Source organism: Borostomias antarcticus (genome assembly GCF_949987555.1).
Source record: "Borostomias antarcticus genome assembly, chromosome: 2".
Classification (NCBI taxonomy): domain Eukaryota; kingdom Metazoa; phylum Chordata; class Actinopteri; order Stomiiformes; family Stomiidae; genus Borostomias; species Borostomias antarcticus.
Window position 1 is genome coordinate 12,419,318 of NC_140235.1, and position 20,197 is coordinate 12,439,514.

The 20,197-nt window shown below is 47.3% G+C and overlaps 1 protein-coding gene across 1 annotated transcript in view; it reads left to right on the forward strand.

Annotated features, from left to right (window-relative positions):
• Window positions 1-20,197, forward strand: part of macrod2 (mono-ADP ribosylhydrolase 2) — a 523,589-nt gene that overhangs the window by 485,385 nt on the left and 18,007 nt on the right. Inside the window, exons 10-15 of the mRNA XM_084461472.1 lie at window positions 126-191; window positions 1,964-2,023; window positions 6,079-6,123; window positions 6,608-6,646; window positions 8,186-8,236; window positions 19,604-19,666. Coding sequence (XP_084317598.1) covers window positions 126-191; window positions 1,964-2,023; window positions 6,079-6,123; window positions 6,608-6,646; window positions 8,186-8,236; window positions 19,604-19,666 — 324 coding nt within the window. The remainder of the gene's footprint in view (window positions 1-125; window positions 192-1,963; window positions 2,024-6,078; window positions 6,124-6,607; window positions 6,647-8,185; window positions 8,237-19,603; window positions 19,667-20,197) is intronic.

The window sequence follows — 20,197 nt, forward strand, 5'->3', positions numbered from 1 at the left end:
CATGTATTAAAGGTTTAGAAGCCCCGCCCCTTATTAACACCACTGGGAGACTGGAGATGAAGATGGGAGGCCGGTCTGTGGACGACCCGATGACGTCTGAGCTTCTCTATTGTTTTCTCCACCAGATAACGACGTGAGTAAGGAGCCGTCAGGAGAGGGCCAGGACCAGGATGAGGGACAGCCGAAGGAAGGTGAGTGATGACGTGTCTTTCTCGCCGTGACAGGGTTGTATTTTCACCTTGAAACCTCCGGAAAAGTGACAGAGGCGGGCTTAACTTGTGACAGTCAGTGACAGTTTGAGGCGGGAGATTAAACTGAACGTTAATTTGTTTGTGACTGATCGAATGCACACCCTGACGTGTCACGGGGTAAAAAAAAAAAAAAGTCTTGTCAGGTAACATTGCATTACAAGAGATTATTTCCACAGCTAATTCCCAACACCAGCCGCTTCATCCGGCTTACCAACACAATGCCTTCAGACCTCCTAAAGAGAGTGACAAAGTAACAGCTAAATGGCAACACTGTGCAGAGCTGAGGTGAAAGCACAAGTAGAATTGTCAGCTAATAATCCGTTTATCACTCCGCCATCTTGACTCCCTGGCTGGAACTGGGAGATACAGGTTATCACGATAAACAATTGACATTTTGCCTCTGTGCCGATGTCCTCCTGAATAAGCAATGACAGGATCCACATGGCTTTGCAAGTCGCAGCTGTATTGTCTGAATAGCACTGGCAAAATATTCAGTCTTTTCTTTCTCCTCCACGGTCGACTCACACTGCATTATGCAGAAGTTGTCATGTTGATAACGCTTACTGCACTGTACTATTGGTCTCCACAGTACAGAATGTACACCTTAGCTGTGAATCCCTTAGCTCCTGTAGGCCTAAAAGGCCAGTTAAAAAAACGTTTAGACTTGGTATGGAGGACAGGTGAGGTAGTGCCAGTTCTAGTTGAAGTATACTGTACTCTGCGAACAAGCCACAGCCAACTATGAAGAGAGGACTGAGAGTTTTACTGTCCATACCAGGAAGTGTTCAAATTACTAGGGATCTTGGACCCCGGGTGCTATCAAAATGTACCCCCTCCCCCCTCAAAGTCACCCTCATGATTTACCAATTATACACACGTGTGTTTCCGACAGGATTCCATTTTGAGTGGATAAAAAAGAGACATTTTTATAAGTGTACCATAAAATGTGATACAGTACCACAGAGTGATCCAAGGTGTAGGGAATGTCTGAATCCAAGAGACTGCACTTGGAGGTATATGAAAGAGTCAGTCCCCTATTGTCTGAATGATACTGTTCAGTCCTGCGCCCCCTTCTCCTCCTATCCCACATAGCTCCAATATCTATCAACCCCACGGAACTAATCCCTGTTCGTTCCCGGGCAGCTCTGTCGTCTGGGCTCCCCAGCCCGGCACCAGTTAAGGCTGTGTGTGATGGCTGTCAGAGCCGGTGCCAAGCGCTGGCCTTTCATAGCTCTCTGTCGGCCAGGGCATGATTTGGCGCCGCCTGGCCCTGATTCAAAGGTTCAAATGACTCCCATTCTCGCGCGAGATGGTGCTTTTGTCCCGGGGTCTGCTCTGGACTTGACCTCAAAAGCCTCACTTTCTTCCCGGCCTAACCCAGTGGCGGAGGGAGTCCATTTTGTCAGCCAGGTACAAAAACAAAACAACAGAACCGCAATCTGGTTGAGCCCTCGGGGGGGGGCCCTCTGCCCCAGCTGACGGGGGCAGAGAGTGGCCGCAGTCAGAATAATCAAAAGGCTGGATAGGCCTAGATTGGGACCATCTGACCTTTCACCTTTACCCTTTACCACTCTTCACAGGAGGGTCCCCAGGTTGGCCAGGTGTCATATCCTGGACCCCTCAACGGGCCAGCAGCCGTCCACAGCTAATGACGTGTCACTGTTTGTCACAGTGACAGCTGATAGATCAACATGGTCCTGTTTCATTTTCAGGTAACATGCCCCCGTCAAAGGATTCCAAAAGCAAGAATCAGAGTGGAGACAGCAATGCAGGTACCATATGTGTGTTATTCGTTCCATCTTTTGAAATTCCTATGATTGCGTTCATATATGCCTGTGGGGCGGCTGTGGCTCAGGAGGTAGAGCAGGTCACCCAATGACCACAGGGTCGGCGGTTTGAATCCCAGCTCCTTCTGTCCACATGTCGAAATGTCCTTGGGCAAGACGCTGAACCCCAAATTGCTCCCAGTGAGTAGATTGGCACCGTCATTTATGTGTGAATGTGTGCAGCTGCCGTCATTGGTATCTGAATGTGTGTGTGAATGGGTGAATAAGAGGCCATTGTAAAATGCTTTGGATAATTTACCAGTTACCATATAACATGCCTTCCAGGTTGAAGCTAATAAGATGCCAGGTTTCCATGTACAGTACATTGTGACAGTACATAATGTCCATTTAAGTGTATATTTACAGTGCTGTGTTTACAGCTTCTTTGTGAAGGAAGTGTGTGTGTGTGTGTGTGTGTGTGTGTGTGTGTGTGTATGTGTGTGTGTGTGTGTGTGTGTGTGCGCGCGCGTGTGCGTGCGTGTGTGTTTGCATGCGTGCGTGTTCTTGGTCAGTAATCTCCATCGCTCTCTAGTGCCAAGTTCCTCTTCAGGGAAATGAATACAGGATGAAGCTAGGTTTTTTCAAAGAATGTTTTCTTTGAGAGGAAACTTGTTTAAGAAGCCATTATCTTGCTTTTCTGCAGCTTCAGCCCCTCTGGATGGGTAATATTGAAACAATTATAGGCCTCTCCAATAAGATGGACCAAAGATAATTAGATTCGTACACTGGAGGGCGTTAGTAGGCAATTACCATGTCACACCAACCATTTGTCTTTAAGCCTAAAGGTTGCGGGTGATTTTTTTTAAGATACCAGCCAGAGCTGTTTTCTTTGGGGAAATTGCCACAGTGCTTGGCTGTAGTCTATCTGCAGGGAGACTGGAGCTGATAGCACTGCCTCTCTAAGGGCACCCATACGTTTGATCCAATAGTACAAATCACCATCAGCCCTCTTCAGCTCTCTGGGTATTCAGCATACCTTTTCTATAATGCCAGCAGTAATTAAATGTACAGTAATTCACAAAATTCAATCTATTAAGTATTAGTAGGCATAAGTATTCTATAATAATCTTTATAAATCCTAATTTATCAGGCCTCGTGACTTAATAGCAACTAATCCATTGACAAAAGGGCTAGGCACAGTTATTCTAGCAAATCCTTCACACACCCTCTCTCAAAGAATGGGATGGTCTGGGCTCTCGATATTTTGAAATGTAGTAGGATTAATTAAGTATGGCTCCCGGATTTCAAGACGCCTGTTGGCAAGGAGTGAGAGACTGTCAGTGACAATATCTCTCTCTCTCTCTCTCTCTCTCTCTCTCTCCCTCTCTCTCTCTCTCTCTCTCTCTCCTCTCTCTCTCTCTCTCTCTGAACACTCAGATGCCAAGTGCTTCGCATTCCTTTGTGAGAAACTCTTTAAAAGAGACCAGGCAGGGTGTCATATCTGTAGTACGACCCGCTCGCAATTCAGCCGATTGGCTTTCAATGCAGTGAAGTACACAGCGTTTTCTAGATCATGTGATGCATTACCTCAGCCGGGGGTGCTGCTGAGCTGCCATGAAGAGTTCTAGCTCGGTGTGATCCATCAGACCACCCCCCCAGGGAGTTCACCTCACAGGACTGGGGGTCAGGCAAGAGGAGCTTTTAGCCGCAATGATAATAACGGGGAAGCAGAGGCCCACTCCACCACCAGAGCATGATGAATACACAGGCCGGGGAGCCGGAGAGAATGGGGCTGCTGGCTCCGAGTACAGCCACTATTTGTTCATTTGTCTTGTTGTTTTTCTTCTCTTCTCTCTCTCTCTCTCTCTCTCTCTCCCTCTCTCCCTCTCTCTCTCTCTCTCTCTCTCTCTCATTGCCTAACTGTATCAATAATAGGGCAAAAGGCTTGTTCAGGCTCAGTTAGCTAACACGCGAATCAGGCTGAGTACAGTTACAAGACCAGCAGTGCTGCTTTACTAAACAAGAGCAGCCCATGTAGGATCCAGCTATTATACCGGTCCCACTTTCATCGCTAGACAAAAGGCATTAAGGTGTAGTCCACACTGAGCTACAAATACACATTTCATTCAGTCATGCCGAGGGACCCGCTGTCTGTGATGGGATTTGTGATGTAATCCACATGCAATCCATGCACAGGATAGACAGAGTCTGAGGAGAGAGAGAGAGAGAGAGAGAGAGAGAGAGGGAAGGTGGGTTTCATGTGGCAGGGGGAGATCTTCAGTGTCCACATGCTGCTCTGTTGGCAGGCGGCAGTCCAGCTCTCTATTATGATCTGTGGGGTTGTTGTTAGAGAGATTGGGGGACGGGTCTGCATCTGGACCCGGAGCCAGAGTTCCATCCCTGAAAAAATGACTCACTTGGCAGACGCTGTCGTCCAGGCCAGGAATGCCATGGTGCGACGGACAGACGTATCGGCGTGAAGCCCTCTCCCTCCTCCTTGTTCGGACGAGCCTGGTGCAGCAGGCACTCTCTCTCACACACACACACACACACACACACACGCACGCACTCACACAGCATTTGACGTACTCCAGGACTATGAATGACAGCTGATGGTCGTACCACTACAAAGCACTTTCTATTTGTCTCTCCTTGGTTGTCCTCTGCTCTAGTTGGCTATAATGGACAGTTTGTGTCTGTGTGTGTGTGTGTGTGTGTGTTTGTGTGTGTGTGTGTGTGTGTGTGTGTGTGTGTGTGTGTGTGTGTGTGTGTGTGTGTGTGCGCGCGTGTAAGGGAGGGGAAGCGGCATATCATGTCGCCTCGCGATATGAGGAAGTGATACAGTTTGATGTGCATATTGAAACTAAAAGGTCTAGCTAAGCTAGCTAGTTGACCGTTTGTAGTCTTCTGCTGTGAGGTATTTCAATCAGGCCCTGTGCAAACACCAGTCAGAAGGTGCTCTTCAGAGGGAGGGAACCCTGTGACGATGCTGCCACCTGCTGGCTGGAGATCTCACAACTGGGTCACAGTCGGGGAGTGCGGATGGTAGTTTCATGGTTCTAGTAGAGGGGTGTCAGAAACAAAAACCAACAAGGTATAACATCTCCGACTGTTTGGAACAGATGCATCATCTGCTGAACAAAGTCGGGTACAGTGACATAGCTCTGTCACTGTATGAATTCCCTTGCTCGTCTCTCTTTTGCACTGTATTGTATGTGTGCCATAATTCCATCTTGGTCTTAACAACAAATAGATATATATGTATATATATATACACACACACGAGTAATCACCAAATATGTGACCCCCCTATGAGCTGAACACTCAACCCCCCAGCTATTGGATACTCCTCCATGACCGCTGAGCTTCCCTTTTAATGTTAATCCAGATTGTCTGACAGGATGGCTGCTTTCTGCAAGACACCAGTACAGCACGTGATTGACAGAAGCACTTGAGATGAACATGAAGTGGGGGTAGAACTGGCTCCTTTCCCATTTAATAGAGGCTGGCATTTATATTGTTCCAAGTGCAAGGCAAAATTGCCTGGATATGAAAAAATGGTTTCTCTCTCTAGCTTGTTAAAAAAGCAATTATACCAGCCGCACAATAGGCATTGTAGAGCATGTTAACTTATTGGTGTCATGGCTTTCATTTACTCAATTTGTAGCAAATGTCATTGCTGAGAGAGGAAGGGAGGTAGAGAGAAAGAAAGAGAGAATGAGAGAGAGAGGGTGGAGAGTGGGAAGAAGGGAGAGAAAGGGGGGTGGAGAGAGGGAGGAAGGGAGAGAGAGTGGAGAGAGGGAGGGATAGAGAGGGAGAGCAAATGAGGGTGAAGAGTGGGAAGGAGGCAGAGAGAGGGGAGAGAGTGGGAGGGAGAGTGGAGAGAGGGAGGGAGAGGGGGAGTGTGTGAAGTGGGAGAGCTGGAGGAAGATATTCTATAATGTTGGCAGTGGTATTGTTGTATACCACTGCCTTGAATGTCACGCATTGTTGTGAACTCTGAACTCTACAGAGCATCCTGTTTCGGTTGGCTTAACAGTGTCTTTCCTGTAACCTTGTAGATGGAGAGGACGCAGCTGCTGATGTTGAAATGCTCAGCCAGAAAGGTAATTACCGCTACACTACAGGTAACACAGGTACTGTACGCTAAAACTCTTACATGTAGCCGGTGGCCATAGAGTAGGAGGGATAATCATGTTTGGGGTTGGCAGACAAGCACCTTCTCCCAGACCGCATCCTAATCATTTCCAGAGTAGTTACTGTACTCCCTCCGGCCTCCAGCACTGCCAACCAAGTTCACTTCTCACGAGGACGGGAAAAAAGAAAACATTCAGTTATGTACATGCCCTAGAAGTGGCGGTTTATTTTCAGTCATTTTGCAAATTAATTTGGGGATGTTTTTGTACTGTAGCTATGGATTGTGGATCCCCAAGCTATCCTCACGGCTCTGAGAGCAGAGGGGGTATGGGCAGGCCGCCGGAGGTCATATGGGGATAGAATCCTTTTCTGCAGCTTCCTATCTGAACCTAGCCCTTAACACCGAGCTGTCTGCCTTTTCAAATCTCTCTTTCACGCCTCCGCGATGAGCAGTGAACATGGACGACGTGGACATGGAGAGTCAGAAAGCAGGTACGGTTCAGCCCGAGTTCTTCACCTTGATTCCTGCGTCTCTCAGGGCTCTGCGGTGGAGAGGAAGCATTTCCGCTCTATTGATATTCTGACCATAGTTCTGGCACACGGCGGCCAATGAAAAGAACAGGTATTCATATCCTGACTCCCAACCAGACTGCCGTGGAATGTAGAGTCTTGATTATACCCCTGTTGAGGAGCTGAGTGTTAGAGGCATCTCCTCATCACTGGGATGTATAGTTGTCTCTGGTGTCTGACATGCACACACACACGTACGCACACACACACACACACACACCACACACACACAAACATGCGTGTGCGTGTGTGTTTGTGTTTGAATGGGGCTTGATTAGGGAGTTGTACTGTCCTTGAATGGTGGCCACACAGTAATTACCACACACCCACATCCTCAGATCCTTGACCCGTACACTAATTGCATTACTTTTTTGGCATACTAAGCTGTGTTATATTGAGTTACATGTTTTTTGTTGTTGTGTAGAATGACCCATAACTCCCATTGCAACACATGCACTACATACATACACACACACACACACACAGGCATCGGGCGCTCTATAGCTTTAGATATAAATGATCTAGATCAGAACGTAAGCAGAACGTAAGCATGGGCAACGTTGCCACTAGCAGAGTTCAGTTCACTGTGTCTCACCTGTCAGTGAGACCGACATGTCAGCTCTCTGTCCAGCTCCGTGGCGGTCAGATCTGAAGCGCCGGGCTGCTGCTGCAGCGAGTGGCTGAGGTATAATTAAGGCTGCATTTGCATACTGGGAGTCTGACGGCGTTTTCTCCGTTTGTGTTTTATTCAAATTTCTTCCCGTAGACAGATATTTGGCAGATACAGCCTTCTGTCTCTGTGAAGCTTTGCGTTCGCTAGATATTTCACGGGACTAAAACGAATGTAGCCGTGGGACGCGAGCCAACACCCCAGATATGTAATTACGTTCTCCAGATACAAACTCATAGAAAGAGAGGTTTTTGGGGATGGTACACCCACTGTTTTAAGTAGCACCTACAGCGACAAAGTTTGTGTGTGTGTGTGTGCGTGTGCGTGTGTGTGCATGTGTGTGCGTGAGTATGTATTATTCTGGGACATCCGGATTTGGAAAAGTGTGGATAGACAGACATGATATAGCCCATATATTTAAGTCCTCTCTGTACCACTGAGATTCCTTTGCAAACTGTAGACTGGCAGACAAACCCCATTCAACCTTGGCAGAAACAGAGAGTCGAAAAGAAAAACTCACTCTGTAGTATCTCTCGCAAGCTGTGAGCATTTCCTTACCACCACTAATGAACCATTGCCTTGGCTGTCTTGAAGGTTTCATCACTCTTCACACACGCGCAAGCACACACACACACACACACACACACACACACACACACACACACACACACACACACACACACACACACATTTCTTTAGTTTTTCTTTGAGTTGTCCTTCAAGTCATGCCTTCAACCTTGCAAGTGGCCTCCAAGTCTGTCTCCATCTTTTTCCATGTCGTGGCTGTTCAGACCAGACTGTCCAGGAAACTGATGAGAGAGAAGAGAAAGACTCCCCAGCAGGTAAACACCAGTTTGTGTGTGTGTGTGTGTGTGTGTGTGTGTGTGTGTGTGTGTGTGTGTGTGTGTGTATGGGGTGTGATTAGTGCCAGCACACCATACTGAAACGCTTGACTTGCGCCTACTTAAGAAGACGCGATGACATCAAACGTCTAAACGCACGTGTATAATTTCCATTGACAAACAATGGAGAGACAGACGTCTCATAGCTGTAACGTACCTGTAACGCAGACGCTGTGCACATGTTGTTTACACGAATTGCGCATCGTGTGCGTGACGGCAACACTACAGGTTAGATGCGCCTCACATATGCGACACCAACACTACACATGACAGTTTGGTAAAATCATAGATGTACGTACGTACGTACTGTAATGTGTGCAGAAATTGCATAGCGACGTGTCAAACGTGCCAGTGCCTTGCTAGCGCAGCAGACGTGTTAGCGGCCGCACGTGTAAGGTCAGTTGCCTTTAAATCATAGCTGGTTCTAATCTCGTCCTTGCCAATTGATAATGCATTCTCAATAAATGGAATTCGCACATGTTAAGCAACTTGTTTTTAATAAAGCCTAATATCTGAATGACTCTTTCTTCGCAATTTAAAACAAATGTTCAGATACACGTGTTTCTTATCAATAGAGGGCTATCTATTTCTAAATAAAATAAATCAAATGTAGGTAAATTACCAGATGTCGTTTTGAAGCCAAATTTTATTCAAACATTGGTCCACAAAAAAACACATATAGAATAATGTAAAACTGCAAATAAAAATGAATCGAAATAAACAATAGGCCTACAGGTCTTTCTTTGGGGAGGAGGACTATGCCGTCAACTCAAGATGAGCTGGAGCGAGCGAAGACCCACTTCTGTGGTGGCGCGGGAAGGCCCAACGCTTCCCCAGACTGTAGGCTACCAGGTTGCAAATCGCTACCACTGTTTCAACTAATTTGTAACATTCAAAGCAATCACCTGATATTATAGAAATTATTAAATCAGTTGTGTAGTGTTCAGCTCAAATGAAACCATTTTGCAGTATCAATGCATTCATTTTTTTGCCTATAGGCCAGCCTACACCAGGCTGAACACTTTCAAATGTAGCCTACAATTCGTTTGGCTATTTTTTTTGCACAATAGGCCTATTATTTCGATTTATTTTTATTTGCACTGTTTATATACATTATTCGTGATTCATCAATGGAAAGCATGATTGAAAATATTGCTCGTGTTTCCTCCCTCACAGAAAAAGACTGTCTCATTCTCTGTCTCTCAGAGCGGGTCTCCTGGCGCGCGTGGCTATGTTGCGCAATACCTGCTTTGTGTTGCGCAATACCTGCTCCGAGAGCGAGTGAGACAGATATCTCTTCTGATATTTAGGAATAGCGGAATTAATAATGATTAAGTTGAGTCTTACAAGCCTAACATTTGGTAACGAACTATAGCAATACATGTGCTTCATTGTTTTTGATTTAGGTGATTGTCATCATTTTGCACATAATTATAACACATAGCCTACATTATGCTACAAATATAAATATAAATCACCCGCCTGCGACATCTGCTGACAGAAAAGAGCACTGCAGTCTAGTCATGTTTACACACACAGCCTCACGTTGACGGAAGATCACTAACAGCTTACTAACTGCTGCCGCCCATGTCGGGGATGATGCATTACATCTTAAAGTCTCTCAACACCATTTAAGATGTAATGCATCATCCCCGAAATGGGCGGCAGCAGTGAGAAGCCTAAACAAAGCGGAGAGCGCCGATTCGCCGGTAGAAGAAGACAGTCGATGCGCTGTGGATATAAAACATTATCCTCCTAAAGCGCTTTAGGAGAAAAGGCTTTCATCTTTCCAACAATGTGTTTACTTTGGTGAGTAACGAAACGGTTTTGTCTGTAGAGTCGGACGACCGGGCCGATGAAGCGCTTTCATAGGCAAATTGCATTGAGAGTAACAGGGCGTTATACGTAGGATATCGCCCTGGACCAGGTCTAGTCCGGGACAGGCTCGTGCTGGGTGTTGCGAGTGAAGGCACCAGGAGGCGTCTACTACGTGAACGTGAGTTGACGTTGCAAACAGCGACTGAAATCTGTCGGCTTGCTGAGCTAACCGAGAGACACATGAGAGTGATGGCCCCGCTGGCGCAGACGGACACGGTGAATGCCGCAGACAGGCAGGGCGAGAGGCGTGCATTTCAAAGGAAAACGGCGCCAGCAGAGAGAGAGCCACAGTGGAGCTGTAAATACTGTGGAGGCAGCCACAAACGGGGCAGGGAGCAGTGCCCAGCCTTCGGTAAAACATGCAGTAGGCCTATATGTGGCATATCAAATCATTTTGCTAAGGTATGCCAAGCTGGCAGCAAGTCTGACAAAATAAAAAAAAAAGTGAATGTGCTTGAGAAGGATGAGCAAAGAGAAGATGACTCAGATGCTGATGACAGACTGTTTCAAGTCACTGAATGTGTCAATACTGCAAAGGCCCAGCAGGGGCGCAAGTGGTTTGTGAATCTATGCCTGAATGAGAAAAGGCAGCAGTGTCAGCTGGATACAGGCTCCACCTGCAATGTCATGGGCCGCAAGATTAAAGAGAAGCTGTCACCCAGAGCGGCGCTAGGCCCGAGCACAGCCAAGTTAAAGCTATACTCTGGGGAAATCATGCCATCACTGGGGAAATTCCACACTGAATGTGTCATCCGGGGTGAAAAGCAACCTCACATTTGAAATAGTCGACACAGAGCAAAAGCCTCTTCTCGGGGGCGGCACATGCGAACGTCTGGGCCTTGTATCCTTCACTGTTCCAGATGAACTGAACACAGTTGATGCAAGTCAATCTGTGCCCCTCACCTGAGATCAGCTGCTGAGAGACTATCGTGACGTCTTCAATGACCCAATCGAGTCAGTCCCGGGCGAGATACACTTCGAGCTGGATCCTGATGTGACGCCGGTGCAGTGCGCGCCGAGGAATGTTCCAGTGGCTCTGAGGACGAGAGTCAAGGAGGAACTTGACAGACATGTCGAGGTCGGCAACATTGCCCCGGTGACTGAGCCGACAGCATGGATAAGTAACATGGTGACTGTTGCAAAGCCAGAGAAAATAAGAATCTGTATCGATCCAAAGCCTCTCAACCGAGCGCTGCTGAGGTCTCACTACCATATGCCTACGCTGGAGGATGTGTTGTATAAGTTGCCTAAGGCTCGCCTTTTCACGTTGGCAGACGCTCGTGATGCCTTTTTACAGTGCAAGCTTGACGACGCGAGCAGCCGTCTGACGACCTTCTGGACGCCGTGGGGTCGAATGAGATGGCTCAAGCTCCCTTTCGGAGTCTCAGTGGCGCCTGAGATCTATCAGCGCAAGCAACATGAGCTGCTGTCGGGCCTGGCCGGTATCGAACCGATCGCTGATGACATCCTTGTGGTCGGGTGTGGCGATACGGATGCCGAAGCCGAACTGGACCATGACAAGAACTTGAGTGCTCTCATGGAACGATGCAGAGCAGTGGGACTCCGGCTGAGTGAACGCAAGCTGCAATTCAAGCTCAAAGCCGTACACTTCCATGGCCACATACTGTCCTCAGAGGGACTGAAAGTCGACCCAGAGAAGACACAGGCCGTGATGGAAATGCCGACGCCCACCGACGTGAAAGTGGTGCAGCGCTTTATCGGGTTTGTGACGTACCTTGCGAAGTTTCTGCCGAAGCTCTCGGAGGTCTGTGAGCCACTCCGCAGGCTCTTGGATAAGGACGTCATGTGGCACTGGTTGCCCAAACATGAAGATGCGGTGTGTGAGGTGAAGCGTATGGTCACCTGCACGCCCGTCCTCAAGTACTACGACATCACGAAGCCTATCAAGGTCCAGAGCGACGCCAGCATGACCGGGCTGGGGGGCTGTTTGTTGCAAGGGGGACAGCCAGTGGCTTTTGCCTCGAGGGCGCTGACGCCAACCGAGCAAAACTATGCTCAGATTGAGAAGGAGTGTTTGAGCATAGTCTTCGCCTGCCAGAGATTCCACCAGTACCTGTATGGCAGGGAGGCTATCACCGCAGAAACAGACCACAAGCCGCTTATCACAATTTTCAAGAAGCCCCTCCTGAGTGCACCGAAACGTCTCCAAGGCATGTTGCTGCAGCTGCAAAGCTACAATCTTGATGTTGTGTACAAGCCGGGCCCCGAGATGTATGTCAGCGACCCCCTGAGCAGGGCCACGCCACCGTGCCGTGGGTCTGACACCCCGTACGTGCAGCATGCTGTGTGCGCTGTGGACAGCACCCAGGCCGAGTTTTCACAGCTGGACCAGGCGCAGCACCTGGACGTTACGGCCTTCAGATTTCGCCAGATTGTGCAGCACACAGGGACGGATGATGTGCTCCAGGAGCTGGCATCTGTGATCCTCAGTGGCTGGCCAGATTTTAAAGAGGACACTCCGCTGGAAGTGCGGGAATACTGGCCCTTCAGAGACGAGCTGAGTGTTCAAGATGGAGTGTTGTACAGGGGACAGTGCGTCGTCATACCGAAAGCCATGAGATCGGAGTTACTGAAACGCATACACACTAGCCACATTGGTGGGGAGGCGTGTTACAGACGAGCCAGGGATACGCTCTTCTGGCCAAACATGAGAGCGGAGATAAAGGACTTTGTAGCAAACTGCTCCGCATGCAACGAGTACGCACGAGTCCAGCAGAAGGAATCCATGATGTCACACGACATACCAGTGCGCCCGTGGCAGGCAGTGAGTATGGATGTTTACTCATATGCGGGCAAAGACTTTCTCATCATTGTGGACCAGTATTCGGATTTCTGGGAAATCGACCATCTGCCAGATCTGTCTGCTGACACGCTCATCACACGCTGTAAAGCTCAATTTGCGCGTTATGGGCTTCCAGACAGGGTTGTCTCAGAAAATGGCCCACAGTTTGCATGCGAGCGGTTCAGAAAGTTTGCAGCGAGCTGGGGGTTTGCCCATGTCACATCCTCACCCCGACATCCTCAATCCAACGGCAAGGCTGAGTCGGCCGTTAAGATTGTCAAGTCACTCTGCAAGCGGGCAAAATTGGATGGCACGGATGCATGGATGGCCATCCTGCACTGGCGCAACACACCCACAGAGGGGTTGGACAGCAGCCCGGCCCAGTGCTTAATGGCACACAGGCTCAAAACTTCACTGCCCGTCGCGGACAGCCTGCTTCTACCACGTGTGGTGGACGGAGTGGCAGAGAAGCTGCAGTGGAAACGGCGGATCGCCAAATCATTCTACGACAAGTCTGCCAGAGACCTTCCGGAGCTGAATGTTGGAGATCACATTAGGATGAGGCCTCTGCCAGGTGATCGCACAGGGCGGTGGCGGCTGGGCCAGTGCCTCCAGAGAGTCGCTCCCCGCTCGTTCGTGTTGGACGTGGACGGCACACTGTACAGACGCAACCGAGTGGATCTGCGTGTTGCGGAGCGCTCAGCTCAAGCGCAACAGACGGACATGCTACAGCCTGAGCAGAGCAGTCCTGACCAGACTCATGTCACTGGGGAGACTGCCTCAGCCGAGACACAGATTGTCTCAGGTCGGGGGGAGACAGGCGGCGAGGTACATCCTCGCACACCGAGAGCACCGGTGACGCCGGGGGGTTCTGCCACGGCAGGCCAGGGTGTCTACTCACGGAGTGGCCGCCTGTCACGGCCGCCGCAACGACTGGACTTATGACTTTGAAAAAAAGAAAAGAGACAGCTCTTCTGGGACTGTTTGACTTTGGACTGGACTGTTGTAATTTGTTCAAAAAAAAGAAAAAAAAAAGAAAAAAGGAAATAATGCAATGTAAGGCTATTGTTAATGTTGGGATTGTTATCGTTAATGGGATTGCTGACTGAAATGCAAGCATTTCATTTGCAAACAGCTAAAGGAAAGGAGATGTTACATATAGGCATATGTTAGTAGCCGGTGTTACAGGGACACCTAGGGGTGCTCCCAAAATGTTGCATGTAAGACCCGGATGTTGTATGTGGGCGTGCGCGGGGAAATTCAGTTTTAATAAAGCTATACTGAAACACACAGCTGGGATTGATAATCATTAGGCTATGGAGCCCATCCTAGTTGATTGTAGGCTAATAAGTGTAGCCTACACTCACAATCCCTTTTGCGCCATAGCCTACTGTATGTCAAAATACAAAATACATTCTTATACTATTATAGCCTACGTGTTTTGGTGCTGATCCTCAGCACCCCTGTGCTACAGCTAGTTGATGATGCGCGCTCTTATTTGAAAATGTAGCGATAGTGGAGATAAAACGACACATATCTAGGAAAAGTTATGCAAGGAGGGTCCTGGAATTTGATTGAGTGCAAATAAATATTCTTAATTTTTATTCAATATGGACAAATGAGCCCCGCTCGCAGCTTCTAGTGCCCGCTGACTTAACACGAGCGTGCAAACGTTATGTGCGCAAAAATGGCACGGCACTTTTGACACGTCACCCTCTGAGAATGCGAGCGACTCGTAACGCGTGCGTATACAGTATACTGTATGCACGCCTATTAATCAGCTCGCCAAAGTACCTTTATACACGCAATGCAGGCGACGAAAGCACTGAGTGTTTGTTATGCTGGCACGAATCATATGGGGTGTGATTCGTGCCAGCGTAACAAACACTCAGTGCTTTCGTCGCCTGCATTGCGTGTATAAAGGTACTTTGGCGAGTTGATTAATAAGCGTGCATATACGCACGCGTTACGAGTCGCTCGCATTCTCAGAGGGTGACGTGTCAAAAGTGCCGTCCCATTTTTGCGCACATGCATGTAACGTTTGCACGCTCGTGTTAAGTCAGCGGGCACTAGAAGCTGCGAGCGGGGCTCATTTGTCCATATTGAATAAAAATTAAGAATATTTATTTGCACTCAATCAAATTCCAGGACCCTCCTTGCATAACTTTTCCTAGATATGTGTCGTTTTATCTCCACTATCGCTACATTTTCAAATAAGAGCGCGCATCATCAACTAGCTGTAGCACAGGGGTGCTGAGGATCAGCACCAAAACACATAGGCTATAATAGTATAAGAATGTATTTTGTATTTTGACATACAGTAGGCTATGGCGCAAAAGGGATTGTGAGTGTAGGCTACACTAATTAGCCTACAATCAACTAGGATGGGCTCCATAGCCTAATGATTATCAATCCCAGCTGTGCGTAATTATGCGTCCTGTGTAGCCTCTAAATTGACCTTGCTTTTCATCGTAAAATATTATGCTAGATGTGCTTCAGTTTTAGGAGTCAAACCATGGCATGCCAGCCTTAACACGTGCGGGCGTTTAAACGTCTGTTGCGTACGTTGGCATGGCACGTTCCACACGTCACACTATAATATTAGCAAACCACACAAACGTGTGTCTATACGCACGCTTCTTCGTTTGATCAAACTATAAGGTGTAGTGTTAGGTGTCAGGTATTTGATGCACATATTAGGAGTGACGTGTCAAAAGTGCTGTGCCAACGTTTAAAACATAGAACACGCGTGCACACGCCTTTACGTGTTAACTGCGGGCACTTGAAGCACCGAGTGGTGGTAATTTGAACACAAGTGAATCAAAATGATAATTGTTTGCACTCGATCAAATGCAAGGACCCTCCTTTCATTACTTTTCCTAGATATCAGCGGTTTTATCACGTTTACATTTCGGCCTTCTGTCTAGACTGCAGTGCTCTTTTCTGTCAGCAGATGTCGCAGGCGGGTGATTTATATTTATATTTGTAGCATAATGTATGTGTTATAATTAGCCTATGTGCAAAATGATGACAATCACCTAAATCAAAAACAATGAAGCACATGTATTGCTATAGTTCGTTACCAAATGTTAGGCTTGTAAGACTCAACGTAATCATTATTAATTCCGCTATTCCTAAATATCAGAAGAGATATCTGTCTCACTCGCTCTCGGAGCAGGTATTGCGCAACACAAAGCAGGTATTGCGCAACATAGCCACGCGCGCCAGGAGACCCGCTCTGAGAGACAGAGAATGAGACAGTCTTTTTCTGTGAGGGAGGAAACACGAGCAATATTTTCAATCATGCTTTCCATTGATGAATCACGAATAATGTATATAAACAGTGCAAATAAAAATAAATCGAAATAATAGGCCTATTGTGCAAAAAAAATAGCCAAACGAATTGTAGGCTACATTTGAAAGTGTTCAGCCTGGTGTAGGCTGGCCTATAGGCAAAAAAATGAATGCATTGATACTGCAAAATGGTTTCATTTGAGCTGAACACTACACAACTGATTTAATAATTTCTATAATATCAGGTGATTGCTTTGAATGTTACAAATTAGTTGAAACAGTGGTAGCGATTTGCAACCTGGTAGCCTACAGTCTGGGGAAGCGTTGGGCCTTCCCGCGCCACCACAGAAGTGGGTCTTCGCTCGCTCCAGCTCATCTTGAGTTGACGGCATAGTCCTCCTCCCCAAAGAAAGACCTGTAGGCCTATTGTTTATTTCGATTCATTTTTATTTGCAGTTTTACATTATTCTATATGTGTTTTTTTGTGGACCAATGTTTGAATAAAATTTGGCTTCAAAACGACATCTGGTAATTTACCTACATTTGATTTATTTTATTTAGAAATAGATAGCCCTCTATTGATAAGAAACACGTGTATCTGAACATTTGTTTTAAATTGCGAAGAAAGAGTCATTCAGATATTAGGCTTTATTAAAAACAAGTTGCTTAACATGTGCGAATTCCATTTATTGAGAATCCATTACCAATTGGCAAGGACGAGATTAGAACCAGCTATGATTTAAAGGCAACTGACCTTACACGTGCGGCCGCTAACACGTCTGCTGCGCTAGCAAGGCACTGGCACGTTTGACACGTCGCTATGCAATTTCTGCACACATTACAGTACGTACGTACGTACATCTATGATTTTACCAAACTGTCATGTGTAGTGTTGGTGTCGCATATGTGAGGCGCATCTAACCTGTAGTGTTGCCGTCACGCACACGATGCGCAATTCGTGTAAACAACATGTGCACAGCGTCTGCGTTACAGGTACGTTACAGCTATGAGACGTCTGTCTCTCCATTGTTTGTCAATGGAAATTATACACGTGCGTTTAGACGTTTGATGTCATCGCGTCTTCTTAAGTCAAGCTTTTCAGTATGGTGTGCTGGCACTAATCACACCCCATACGAATCACACCCCATAGTGTGTGTGTGTGTGCGTGCGTGCGTGTGTGCATGTGTGTGTGTGCGTATGGGGTGTGATTCGTGCCAGCGTAACAAACACTCAGTGCTTTCGTCGCCTGCATTGCGTGTATAAAGGTACTTTGGCGAGCTGATTAATAGGCGTGCATATACGCACGCGTTACGAGTCGCTCGCATTCTCAGAGGGTGACGTGTCAAAACTGCCGTGCCATTTTTGCGCACATGCATGTAACGTTTGCACGCTCGTGTTAAGTCAGCGGGCACTAGAAGCTGCGAGTGGGGCTCATTTGTCCATATTGAATAAAAATTAAGAATATTTACTTGCACTCAATCAAATTCCAGGACCCTCCTTGCATAACTTTTCCTAGATATGTGTCGTTTTATCTCCACTATCGCTACATTTTCAAATAGGTTGTGGCTGTTCGAACTGGTGCTGACGGTGCTGCAGCGCCCTCTATTGACAAGAAACACGTGTATCTGAACATTTGTTTTAAATTGCGAAGAAAGAGTCATTCAGATATTAGGCTTTATTAAAAACAAGTTGCTTAACATGTGCGAATTCCATTTATTGAGAATGCATTACCAATTGGCAAGGACGAGATTAGAACCAGCTATGATTTAAAGGCAACTGACCTTACACGTGCGGCCGCTAACACGTCTGCTGCGCAAGCAAGGCACTGGCACGTTTGACACGTCGCTATGCAATTTCTGCACACATTACAAGCGAACGTACGTACGTTCATCTATGATTTTACCAAACTGTCATGTGTAGTGTTGGTGTCGCATATGTGAGGCGCATCTAACCTGTAGTGTTGCCGTCACGCACACGATGCGCAATTCGTGTAAACAACATGTGCACTGCGTCTGCGTGACAGGTACGTTACAGCTATGAGACGTCTGTCTCTCCATTGTTTGTCAATGGAAATTATACACGTGCGTTTAGATGTTTGATGTCATCGCGTCTTCTTAAGTAGGCGCAAGTCAAGCGTTTCAGTATGGTGTGCTGGCACTAATCACACCCCATAGTGTGCGTGTGTGAGCATGCGTGCACGTACGTACATGCACTTGTGTACATACAGTCATGGAAAAAATATTGGCACCCCTTGCACTAATGTTAAATAATGCACCACTTCTCCTAGAAAATGGATGCAAGTACAAATGCTTTGGTATTCACGTTTATTTATTTAGTTTGCATTGGAACAAACCAAAAAAGCAGAGAGAAAAAAATCAGAAGAAAAAAATTTAAGACAAAGCGCTGGAGAGTTCTGCAGTGGCCAGCAATATGTCCAGATCTAAATCCCATTGAACACCTGCGGAGAGATCTCAAAACAGCAGTCGGGAGAAGGCACTCTTCAAAACTGAGAGACCTGGAGCAGTTGGCAAAAGCAGAGTGGTCCAAAATGCCAGTAGAGAGGTGTAAGAAGCTCATTGATTTGTTATTTTTTCCAAAGGGTGTGCTACCAAATATTAAGGTGAGGGTGCCAATAATTTTGTCCTGCCCATTTTTTGTTTTTTCTTGGAATTATGTATAGAATGATGAGGTTTGTTTTTTTTTCTCTGCTTTTTTGGTTTGTTCCAATGCAAACAAAAGAAATAAACATGTGAATACCAACGCATTTGTAATTGCAAAATGTTTCTGGGAGAAGTGGTGCATTATTTGACAGAAGTGCAAGGGGTGCCAATATTTTTGGCCATGACTATGTGCTCATGTTCCTGTACTTGCTCCTCGTGTTTTTGGGCTTCTGTTTTATCCTTCCAAGAGTGCCAGGGTGAGAGAGAGAATAACAGAATAGATGGATTTAACCTCTAGTGGGCCGACCGCTTCGTTCACCTCAGAGCAGACTGGAATGAGCTTTTATAGCGCACAGACAGATCTCCATCTCAGAGTGTACAGAGAGAAAAAAGGGAGAGACAGAGAGGGTTGAGAGTAAATAGAAGATATCAGAATATTTCCCACAGCTGCTCTGTGGTTATGAAATGGCAGTGCAGAGGTGGGTCCTATTGATCCGGGCTTAACGCTAGGAGTCACCGTCAGCGCCTTCCTTTATCAAGCACTTCAGTTACCCACCGTCAAAGTCAATTTTATTCATAGAGCACATGTTCGTACAAGCAAATGTAGCACACACTGCTTTACAAAATACATTTTTCCAAAAACCACCATCGCCACTCCTCTCTTCCCTGCAGCGGCGGAGAACCCAGCGGCCGACAGAGCAAGAAGTGAGGAGTTGGCAGGCGACAAGGCTGAAGGTAATATATCTCTCCCTCGCCACATCCACTCTGCACTCTGAACACAGAGACGTCCTCGGGGTGCCGTGGCCATTGTTCGTTCCGAGATGACTGTGAGAGCAGAGCAGGTCCCGGCCTACACTTCGCAAGGGCTCTTCGCTGCGGTGTCTCTTTGATTAAGTGTGTTCTCCGGAGGGTGGAACGCAGAGGATAAAAACTCTACCACCCACTCCTACTCCCCATCCGTTAAGATGCCGAGAGGTTTGAGTCATTATCTCTGGGCTCCATCTCTCTCTCTCTCTCTCTCTCTCTCACACACACATACACACGCTCTGACTGACATTCAATTAATTTTGGCTGAGCTTGAGCGTTCCAAAACGGAGATTTGAAATCTCGCCTCTCCCTCCCTGACATGGCTGTACCCTCTCTGTCTAACAGCCGCCGGACTGACGTGCTCCGGCGCCACAGGCCCACGCCACGGCAAGGCCCGCTCTGTCCTCAGGGAGCCCGCCTTGCCGGACGCCCCGCGCTACGGTGGCTCCTGTCCGTCAG